Genomic DNA, 12,016 nt, shown 5'->3' on the forward strand with positions numbered 1-12,016 from the left:
TCTGAAGAAGGGTCCAGGCCCGAAACGTCAGCCTTCCTGCTCCTCTGATGCTGCTTGGCCTGCTGTGTTCATCCAGCTCTACACCTTGTTATCTCAGATTCTCCAGCATCTGCAGTTCCTACTATCTCTGAACTCCTCTCCACTTACCTTGACTCTGTCTTTTCCCCTCGGTCCAGTAACCCCCCACCTACGTTCAGGCCACGACCCACACCCTCCACCTCCTTCAAGACTTTCAAATCCCCAACCCCCAAAACCTCACCTTCACCTTGGACATCCAGTCTTTGAACAGTTGTATCCTGCAAGGAGATGGCCTCAAAGCCCTCCACTTCTTCATCTCCTGCAGACCCAACCAGTCTCCCTCTACCCTCCTCCGCTTAACGGAACTTGTCCTTACCCTCAACAACTTTTCCCATATGGGTCTGAGCTATATGTGTCTTTTTGTAGAATATGTAGAACAGCCCCTCTTCCGCTGTTACATTGGCACCATCCCTCATCTCTTCCTCTACTACATTGATGACTGTATCAGCACTGCCTCATGCTCCCATGAGGAGCTTGAACAGTTCATCAACTTTACCAACACTTTTCATCCCAACCTCAAATTCACCTCGACCATCTTCACTACCGCCCTCCCCTTCCTGGGCCTCTCCATCTCTATATCCAGTAACCATCTCAGCACCGGCATCTATTTCAAGCCCACCGACTCCCATAGCTACCTTGACTCCACCTCCTCTCACCCATCCTCCTGCAAAAATGCGATCCCCTACTCCCAATTCCTCCACCTCCACTGTGTCTGCTTCCAAGATGGAGCGTTCTACTTCCAGCTATTCTGGATGCCATCCCACTTCAAGGACCGCAACTTTCCCCCTCCATTGATCAAAAATGCCCTCAACCACATCGCTTGCATTTCCTGTACTTCTGCCCTCAAACCCCCGCCCCCAACAAAAATTACGACAGAGTCCCCCTGGTCCTCACATACCACCCCACCAACTTCCGTATCCAGTGCATCATCCTCCGGCCAGTTACAATTCAACCCTACCAAAGAGATATTTCCCTCCCCACCCCTATCTGCCTTTCATAGGGACCACTCATTCCATGACTCACTCATCCGCTCTACAATCCCAACCAACCCCATCACCGCGAGCACCTTTCCCTGAAACCACAGGAAGTGCCATACCTGCCACTGCACCTCCCCCCTCACTTCCATCCAAGACCCAAGACAAACGTTCCATATCCGACAGGGGTTCACCTGTACATCCCCCAACCTGGTCTACTGTATCTGTTGCTCCTGACGTGGCTTCCTCTACATCGGTGAGACCAAGTGCACACTCGATGACCAATTTGCAGAGCACCTGCACTCTGTACGCTATGATCAACAACACCTTCCGGTTGCTCAGAGATAGTAAGAACTGCAGATGCTAGAGTCAGAGATAACACAGGAAGGACACAGCAGGCCAGGCAGCAGGTCCTGACCTGAAACGTCAACTTTCCTGCTCCTCCGATGCTGCCTGGCCTGCTTTGTTCCTCCAGCTCCACACTGTGTTACCACCTTCCGGTTGCTAACCATTTTAACTCCCCGGTGACATGTCCGTCCTGGCCCTCCTCCAATGCCACAATGGCGCTACACGCAAACTGGAGAACAACACCTCATGTTCTGCCCGATGGCCTGAACATAGAAGTCACCAGTTTCAAAATCTCCCCACCCCCGGCCTCATCCCATGTCCAACCCTCCCTCTCATCCTCACCTCCTTGACCTGACACAACCTGTCCACCTTCTTCCCAGTCTATTTGCCCCACCCTTCCCGCTGACCAATCCCCACCATTCCCTACCTGCATCCACCTATCTTCCCCCAGCCCCACCCCTCCTCCCTCTATTTATTTCCCAGCTCCCTTCCCCCTCACCAGTCCTGATCCAAAACGTCGACTCTCCTGCACCTCTGATGCTGCCTGACCTGCTGGGTTCCTCCAGCTCCATACTGTATTGACTCTGATTCCAGCATCTGCAGTTCTTACCATCACTGGGTGATAAACACTATATTGCTATTGTTGTCCATCTCAGAATTATTAGTAAAAAAAAACTATATAGCAAATTGGTGTCATTAATTTGAATATTTAATTATAATGAAGCAATGATCACAGGGATATTTTCAATTCTACTCCAGGTTTAAAAATCATACATTAATCCACTGATTAAAAACATACATTCATGCTAACCTGACAAAGAAAAATGACCTTGCTCTCAATGATCTTCAGCAGAGATAGACTTTAAGATGGTGGGAATGCGATATGTATAGTAACTCAGGATTGGCTGCTTAGCTAAAGAAGGCTTTCTGAGCATCACTGGCAGTGGAAATTTTAAAAATGTAAATGTTTTAATTCACTTCTGGAACGTGGGAATCTTTGAGAAAGCCAAAATTATTTCCCATTCTTAAATGCCCTTGAAGAGTGCATCTTGGATGCCAACTTTTGAGCTTTGGGATCCGTTATTCATCAATTTAGTGTTTTTTAATGATATTATTCATATACAACTATTCTATGGTATTTCATTAAATGACAAGCAATTAATAATAACCTGGTTTCCCCATGGACTTCAGTTTGATTAGGTTTTATTGAGCTCTCAGTGGGCAATAGTGCTTGATGGGATCATATGTCAGAAATAAAACTACAACATAACACCAATTCTTCAACATGCATTCCCTTTGACAATGTGGGTCCAAGTGAATGGTAAGCATACTTTATATTTTTGTGAATGTGCCAGTTTAATAGTAGTTACATAAATTAACTAATTGTAGTCTTTGAGGAAGAAGTATAATTTGAGTCCTTAAATGAGCTATTTTAAAGAAACTGTGCTGCTTTTATATAATCAAAAAAGTTGGGTCTGGAAGAGAATGCTATTGTAAATCATTTCCTAACTAAAATATTTTGCTGTAATAACCTAATTTTCAAGAGATTCCACAAAATGTAATGAATACAATGATATTAAGGAAATATTCCAACAGAGGTAGTTGCTGAACTACTGAACTGTCCTATTTCATTATTGAAGTTGAAAAGCTAGAAGAAAACACTTAGCTGATGCAGGATTAAGTTTCCCCATTTTGATGCATAAAACACATGAATGAACCAAATGCATAACTGACCTTTAAACCTTTTCATGATCTCCAAATTATGAAGAATTCCTCTGGGACAATTTGCTACATGTATTGCAGCTGCCTTATATTGCTTATCATCAAACAGTTTATTAAATCTAGAAAAAAAAAGTGGAAGTTTTAGTTTAGAAGCAGTTATGAGTGGGTTCCTCCAAACCCAAAGCAGTTTGGTGTGGATTAGGATATTCACCTTGCCAGCATGAGTAGAGGAGTCGTAGAGACGACAATACTAGCCATTACTGCAACTATTTACAGGATGCATGAAAACGAATTACCTTATTGCAGAAACTGTTAAGAGCATACTTGCTCCAGATCTGTCTCTTACAAACTTGTCTTTACTCTGAGCCCCATGACATCACAGTGGACTGTGCTTTTTCTATTCATTCATGAGACATAGGCATCACTCGCCTGGCCAGCATTTATTGCCTATTCCTAATTGTCCAAAGGGTAGTTAAGAGTCAACTACATTTCTGGAATCACATGTTGACCAGACAAGGTAAGGATGGCTGATTTTCCTTTCATGAAGGGCATTAGTGAACAAGATCTTTTTTAAAACAACAGGTTACACAATTATCATTTGGCTAGCTTTTTCCTTCAAATCCAGATTTTTGCTGAATTTAAATTTCACCTCTGCCCAGCTGGGATTTGAACCCATGTCCCCAGAACATCAGCCTGGGGTCCTGAGTTAGCAGTCCGATGACATTACCACAATGCCACTAAATCCCTAATCACTCTTGCAATCAAATATTAACCCTTTCAGACTCATACAACAGAAACAACAGAATATTTTAATTGTGGCTTCAGGCTTATACCTTCCAGTGTCCTTACTGTCCGACATCCTTCTTTGTCAATTCTGACCTCAGGTAATGGAGGACTATGAGTGGAAGCTTATAGAGCTCTGAACAACATGGGCTAAGGCTAGAAATCTGCGAGAATCATGTGGGAATTCATGCAAGACCTTTCTCAACATTGGAAGCAATTAGCTTCACTTTCCAAGGTCCAGATGTCAAGAGATTCTCACTGGACAGCAGCAACACACCTTTTAAAGGGGGATAATGCTTATTATTGGCCTCATTAACTGTATATCTTGCCTTATTAATTAAGTTTCCAATTTTACCAGTTGCCAGGAGGAAACTAGATGTCCAGAACCTTTTGAGGTGTCAAGAGCCACCTTTTGGTTGATGGGCAACTTTTACATCTCATTACTTGTCTGTTTTCTTTTCATGTTCATAAACATCCCTCTTTTTATAGATCAATGCAACCCTATAATTGATTAAAAGTAGTAGATAATTCTTTGAACAGTGAAAACATTCACAAACTCAAATTGTCATTTCAGCTCACCTCTCAACATATTCTAACAAGTACGCTGGTTCATTAATTGCACTTGGATCATCAGCATCCAATATTTCAGGCCAAAGAGTACCAACCTCTGTATCAGAACAAATGCATTACTTTATTATGGAATACAACAATCTAAACGGATTCATGTATGTACTGTTATTTAAGCATTAAAATTTCAGTTGGTAAGAAAATTGGCTGTGATACATCCGTACAATTGACATTCCACCAAATGTGCCATGAATCCTTAGATCATTAAGGAAGGAATTTAGATCCTGATTAATAAATCAGAGATGTTGAACAAAGGCTATGTGTTTTCTTACAGTATGAAGGAAAGCCATAGATAAACTACTCACATTCATCTTAAATCTGCCAACCAAATGTAGTTGAATGATCATTCCAAATAGTCTGAATCATCATGGAAACAGTTACAAAGTTGTGCAACATTCTTTAGAGAGACCTCCAGTCAAGGTTAAAGACAGGTAACAGTATGAAGGTCACAGCTGTCTTTTATCTTTCTCAGACTCTACAGGTTGCCACAAAGGACAGCAATAACAAAGCACTTTACTGTGCACTGTTGCATAAAGCAGGCTATGTAATGCTTTCTAAAGCAAATTTTCATGTTATTTTCTCCATCTAAAAGAAGGGAGAGAAACTAAGGATATTTCAAACAGCAGAGTTTCCAAAAGTTCAAGAAGTATTCATGACATGCATTCTTACCATCGTTGCACAGAAGTGCCACAAACATGGGTCAACATTTCCATTTTAAATATAATTCCCCATGTCAAGCAGCAAACTGCACTCAGTTGTATTATTTATGTAACGTGTACTTCTGCTCAAGTTTAGGCTGAAATTATTTGCATACTGCCTATTGTGAAACCTTCCACGGACAATCGGGCAATATGTTAGAGTATAATTCTTTCAAAAGATAGTTTGGCATTGAAAATATTCCTTAAGGATGGCAACTTGATATTGTTTTATTAATATTGTTGGAAGTGGATTTATGACAAAAAGGAGGTAAAAATTGAATAAGACTGAAAACATGTGGGGATCAAGATGCCTGATTAATTCTATTCACCATTCATTCTAATGCAGGCTCACACAAACTTTGAGCTGCACGCTCATTTACATGATTGCAACGTGCAGCTAGCACTATGTAAATTTTGAGTGGCTAAACACCTGAGTAGGGGCTGCAAAGTCAGGAATTCCAGCTCGCCTTTGTTATTTAAAGCCTGCACCTCTCAAAAAGGAGGTGCATTTTTCCTTGAGCAGGTGCTGTTAAAGTGACTTGGAGGGGGCCCTCTTGTGGTGCAGTGGTAGTGTCCCTGCCTGGACCAGGGAGGCCCGGGTTCAAGTCCCACCTGTTCCAGAGGGGGTGTAACAATATCTCTGAACAGGATAATTAGAAAAATACATTAATTAAAAAAAAAATCAAAATGACTTGGACCTAGGAAAGGCAGAAAGCCTGCAGTCATTGTCAAAGAACATGGACAATGCACAGGTCCTGTGCATTGCTTAGTACAAATTTTGAAGACCATTCTTTCCAGCTTAGAAGTGATGGCTCATGTCATGTGATTCTCATAGACCCGATCATCATGTAGTGTCTGATGGCCAATATCTCAGCATTTACTGCAGCAAGAGCAAAGCCACACAAAGTCTAAGCATTATTATAGAAGTTCTGACAAATCATATATGCTCACCTTACTGTTGTGATAGCACAGTTTGAAGCTACAGAGGTTAAAACTGCTGTCATCAAGGCTGTAGATATCAATTTTCACATGAACTTGCAATGTCTCAAAAATTGCTGAGGCATGGCACCTGGAGAGTATCAGTGGCTCCTTGGACCACTAAGCTGCTATTTGACTTCAGAGTGACAGCACTCTCCTAACAGAGTCACCAAATTGTTGCAGTGCCGAAATTGGCAATTTGGCCCATCGTGCCTGTGTCAGTTCTAGTACTCAGTGCAAATCTCCGACTTTTCCTCATATCTCTGCACATCATTTTATCTAAATAATCATCCAATGTCCTCTTGAATGCCTCAATTGAACCTACCTCCTCCAAACTTCCAGGCAATGCTTTCTGTACTCTATCTACTCACTATGTGAAAAAGTTACTCTCACATCACCCTTGTTTGAACATTACATTAAAGCTTTGCCCGCTCATTCTTTTTACTTGGGAACAGCTTCTTCTTATCTACTCTATCAAGCCCACTTGTGATTTTGAAAACCTCTATCAAATCTCCCTCTCAGCCTTTTCTTCAGAGAGAACAGTCCCAACTTCTTCAATCTGTTCTCATAATTGAAGCTTCTCATTCTTGGAACCATTCTTGTAAATCACTTCTACATTCTCTCCAATGAGTTCACATCTTCCCTATAATGTGGTACTCACAATTGTACACAATACTCCCACCACCGTCCCTCTGCCAGGGCCTTTGCTGTTGCCTGCCATCAGCCAGCCCAGATTGCTACTGCCAATGCGCAGGCAGTAGACTCCAAAGCTGTGCGTTCCACAGTGAAACAGAGGCTTAGAACCTCTGTATGTACAAATCCTTCAGAGGTCTCTTCTCCCTCACCTCCTCTTTTCACTGCCAAATTTTGCCCGCCCTTGCTCAATCATTCATATGCTGCAGATGAAGTGAGATGGTAACTACAGCACCCTTGGCTGGGAGCAAGTGATCGGTGTTGGAAACCTTCAGAGTGCAAGACAACCTCCGCAGGCTCTATAAATTGTAAACAACAGTGGAGAACTCAACAAAAGTTGGCACTTCTTCAAACTCAATTAAAGATAGTAAAAATGAGCCAGAAACTAACACATTTTAGTAGTACAGGTAAGGGGATCCTTCCTGCTGCTGAGTTGTTGCAAGTCTTTATAAGAGGGGCCTTAATTAGAGCTTTGAGATTGTAAATGTCACCAGAGTTGAACCAGACTTACACACTAAAAACATGATTTGCCTACTTTGCTTACTTCCAACATATGATCCTAATGCCCTTCCTAACACTTTAATGAAAAAGAGTATCCATGAGATGTATATACAGCACCGACACCATTTTGCACTCCAAAATACAGGAGGTACAAAGCCAAATTTTGCAGTAAAGCATTTTAATTAGACTGCTAAATTCCCCTTCTGAAAGTAACTCCAAAGCATTTAAAAGATGGCAGTGTTTGCTGACTAATCCAGAAACAAGCGTGCGCACAATTCTAGGCACAATGTCATCATGCAAAATTTATATGTGAGGTCATACTGCACAGTGCATGCAGAGAAGAAGCATGAGATTTTCAAACAGCGTTTAGCAACCTGGAGGACAGAGAGAATGCTGGACAGAGGTGAACGAGGATGTGGGACAGCGGAGGGAGAATGCGGGGGGTGGTGGTGTTAGGACGGTGTGTAGTGAGGACACAGGACAGAGGTGGCTGAGGATGTGGAACAGGGAGAGTGAGATGTGGGATGGGAAGAGTGAGGACATGAGACAGAGGGTAGAGAGGACACAGCACCGAGGACAAGGGACAGGGGTGAGAGAATGTGGGAGTAGCAGAGGTGAGGATAGGGCAGGGAGTAAGGACGCAGGACAAGGGAGCATGAACTCGAGATGGGAAATAAGGATGTAGGGGTTGCTGAGGTGAGGATAGGGTGGGGTTGAGGATATGTGTTGGGAGGAATGAGGATGCAGGATGTTGGAAATGGGGACATGGGCAAAAGGCAAGTGAGGACACAGAGAGATAGGGGGTGGAGACGGAGTGATGACATGGCATGGCGGAGTGAGGATGTGCGATAGAAGTGTGAGGGCGTGGGCTGTGGCGGGGAGGGGAGTATGGGGGAATAAGGAAGCAGGGGTGGTGGAGGTGAAGATGCATGACGGGCAAGTGAGAACGCAGGATGCGGCAATGAGAATGCTGGACAGGGCACTGTGATCACAGGATAGAAAGTGAGGAAGCAAGACAGGGGAGTGAGGACACGAGCTTGGGGGATTGAGGACATGGTAATGGGGATTAGGTTGTGTAGGTTTGGGGATGCGGGATCGCAGGAGTGAGGACACGGAATGTGGGAAGTGAGGATGAGGGTAAGGGGGAGTGAGGATTGAAGACAGGGGATGATGGAGTGAAGTCAGGGATCATAGGAGTTATGACATGGGGAGTTAGAGGCGAGGACGAGGGTGGAACAAGCATGGAATGAGGTCTCCCCACCCCTTTCCTGGGTTGTTTTACCCTCCTCTTCTCCCTCCCCAGGTTCCGTCTCCGTCTCTCCTCCTCCACTATGCCCCCACTCTCCTTCATCCCAGGTCCGATGCTTCCCCCGCCCTCGGGTTGCTTACATCTCTACTACCTTGTGCCCTCTACCATTGCCTCCTGTGTCCTCATTCCCTCCCGCATCCTCACTCACACCCTTCCCTTATCCTCACTCTCCTTGCCCCTGTCCTCACTCCCCACCCCCCAACTCACTGAATGACATTCAATTACTTGTTCTGATAGTGGCTTTAGCTCCACATTTCCACCTAACCCAGGTACCATTCGCTCTCTTGTTTGTCAAAAACTTATACAACAGCATTCTGCTCACTTTCCTAATCACTTGCAGTGCATCTCATCTTTTGTAATTCTTGAATCAAGACACTGACATCCCTCTGTACCTTACAATACTGCAATCTTTCTCCATTTACACAACAAACTGTTTTTCTATTTTCACTGCCAAAATAGACAAACGCACATTTTCCATATTATACTCCATCGGCCACTCTAAGATTCTCTTCACAACTTACTTTTCTACCTACCTTTGTATCATCAGCAATTTTAGTAACCACACATTATGTCTTTTCACCCAAGTCATTGGAATAAATTTAAAATAATTGAGGTTCCAACATTGATCCTGAGTCACAACGCACATCACAATCTTTCAAGCCAAAACTGATCCATTTATTCCCACCCTCTGTTTTTTACTAGCTAACAAATCCTCTATCCACACTACAATATTATCCCTACACCATGAGCTCATATTTGGGTAATAACCTTTGATGTAGTACTTTGCCAAATACCTTCTGGAAATCACTGTTACAAATATATGCTGTTTTCATTCTCAAAGTATTTAAAAAGTCTGTGGTAGCAGTAATGCCTATTAGACTCAAGGCCTTCTGGTTGCTAACCAAAAACAGTGGAAATTTCTCTTTCTTAATGATCATGTGCAAGCCTAAGTTTAAAAAAAAGATTGTTAACCTTCTGATGCCACAACATGTTTGACATCTGTCCATTATCCAATCTGAGGAGGTTGGATGCAAGAACTAAGGCCCACTTGCTGTAGCATTTGCTGCTTTGGGCAGTAAGACGAAGGTACCATGACATCACTCCTAATTCACTTCAATTTAAATACTTGCACCTTTTCTGTCTTCTGTGAGGAAACTCTGCAATGGTATTTGAAATGCAAAGGAGGCAGAGACCCCTTACGCCTGGGTTCAATCCCTTTCTCGTCTGCACAATGTCCAAGTAATAAGCTTACTCCAGGCACAAAGTGGGGGTGGAGGGTATGCTGGCATTTATATAACTTCAGGAGTTCCCTGGAAGAATGTGATAAAATTGAAGGCTTCTTGAAGTAATCATTCTAGTTTGCATGGTTACATACAACAGAAACCGGAGAGTAACAATGTGTTTTATACAAAATTACACAATTGGAGGCTAGGTGATTTCTTTGCTGAACATCTCCATTCAGTTCACAATTTTGACCCTGGGATTCTGGTATCTTGAATTCTCCATCCAACTCTCACTTGAACTTCTCTGCTCCAATTCCATGAGCGAGTTTTATTGCAACAGACTGGGGTTATAGTCAGGTATAGACTGGAAGCCCATTTGCTTCAGCATTGAGCATTGCATTGACTGGTTAACTCACTCATGACATTAGCTTCCTGACCAATGATAGACTGAGGGCGTGATGTAATCTGCTCATGTCAGTTAAAAGCTCTGTATTTAAAAGGACACCGATAGGTCTTCAAAACATTTCACCCTGCTTTGTTTGTAAAGGCAAAAGAAAGAATGCAATGATAGAAGATATAGAAAGGTTGCCCCATCTCCAGCTGTTTGACCTTTCCAAGGAAGTAGTTGGAGTAAGAGGGTAGTGTTGTTTCCCACTGACAAGAGGAGGAGGGCAGCACCCAAACTAAACAGGAGGTCTTGGTGCCGGCAGTAAGATCGTGGTTACTTGCAGCTGGATACAATGCTCCATAAGGTTAAATGACCTAACCTCGACAGAAAAGATAAGTGGCATAACACTGACTTCTACAGCATTCTCATGTTCAGCAGTCCTCAAAACAACATACCTTTTGTATACCATTCACAAGATGTATTGCAAGAACTCAACAAGGTTCATTCAACAGTACCTTCAAAATCAGTAGCATCTAGAAGAATAATGGCAACAGGAGCATAGGAATACCACCACCTACAAGTTCCTCTTCCTGTAACACCATCCTGACTTGGTACAATATCATTGATCCTTCACTGTCACTTGGTTAAAATCTTGTAATTCCCTTCCTAACATCACTGTGATGTACTTAAACCACTTGGACAGCAGCAGTTCAAGTAGGGAGCTTCCCAGTGTCTTCTTATGAGAAAATAAATCAATGCTACATCCCAAAAAAAAACAAGTAAAAACCTTGTAATTCCACTCATTCTTCTTTTTCTAGGTACCATTTCATTGTCCCCTCCGAATAGCCAACGCTTAGGTTCATCCTAATCTTATTGATCTTGCACACCCATCCGTCACAGTAAGCTTGTGCAAATGTGGTCATTCCATTCTCTTCACCCATTGCACTTCTCACAATGATAACTCTCTGCTCTCTTTCACTGTCTGAGAAGACCGCACGAGCCCAAGGAGAGTCAAGGACCAGGGTTGAACCTGGAACTGTAGCCACACAGGCTGCTCCCACAACAGAGAAATGAGCTTTAGAGGTCAGCATACTCCAAGAATGTAGTTGATAGAGATAAGACTCTTCCACAGGTCTGGATAATACATTGCCCCATGGGATATAACATCCATTTTTGATAAATTGATATCACCAATAACAGCAGTATAATTCCATTTAGAATGTAGAGTTAGTACCTCTTCACCATGTCAGCATTGAAATATGTCTCAGCTCCAACAAATCCTTCAAGGCTGATAGAGAGAAGCAGCACAAGGAGGCCAAGAAATCCTCAAAGGAGGGTATGTACTCTGAGGATGCACTACTGCATAACTCATGTGAAACTCTTTGATCTGCAGATACACACACATCACTGTGCACTGCATTAGAGACAGATAGGTTGTCACATGAGGCATACATTACATCTGAATCGGTGCTAAAAACAAAAAAGCATTAGAGAGTCCACAATGGACGATATGGGAGATGCCAAGCACTGGTCAGCTGGATGAAGATACTGAGCTTGGGAAGTGATCCAAAAAAAAACAGCACATCTGAAACAGCAACTAAAATGTGTACGCTTTTATCGGGACTTTGAGAAGCAGTGCACACTCTTGGAGAGAGATTAAAGGAGTCTATTTCTGGTATGAATGTTATGATGTC

General features: G+C 42.9%; 1 protein-coding gene across 4 annotated transcripts in view; it reads right to left on the reverse strand.

Moving 5' to 3' along the window:
- Positions 1–12,016, reverse strand: part of LOC109938872 (clathrin heavy chain linker domain-containing protein 1) — a 53,034-nt gene that overhangs the window by 17,014 nt on the left and 24,004 nt on the right. For 3 of the 4 annotated variants that reach the window (XM_020537165.2, XM_048601467.1, XM_048601468.1), the window contains 2 exons: positions 4,485–4,572; positions 3,135–3,241 (listed from right to left, as the gene is read on the reverse strand). In XM_020537165.2, coding sequence (XP_020392754.1) covers positions 3,135–3,241; positions 4,485–4,572 — 195 coding nt within the window. The remainder of the gene's footprint in view (positions 1–3,134; positions 3,242–4,484; positions 4,573–12,016) is intronic. The other variant, XM_020537166.2, reaches the window with a different exon arrangement.

The sequence above is a fragment of the Rhincodon typus genome, chromosome 9 (genome assembly GCF_021869965.1).
Source record: "Rhincodon typus isolate 14 chromosome 9, sRhiTyp1.1, whole genome shotgun sequence".
Taxonomy (NCBI): domain Eukaryota; kingdom Metazoa; phylum Chordata; class Chondrichthyes; order Orectolobiformes; family Rhincodontidae; genus Rhincodon; species Rhincodon typus.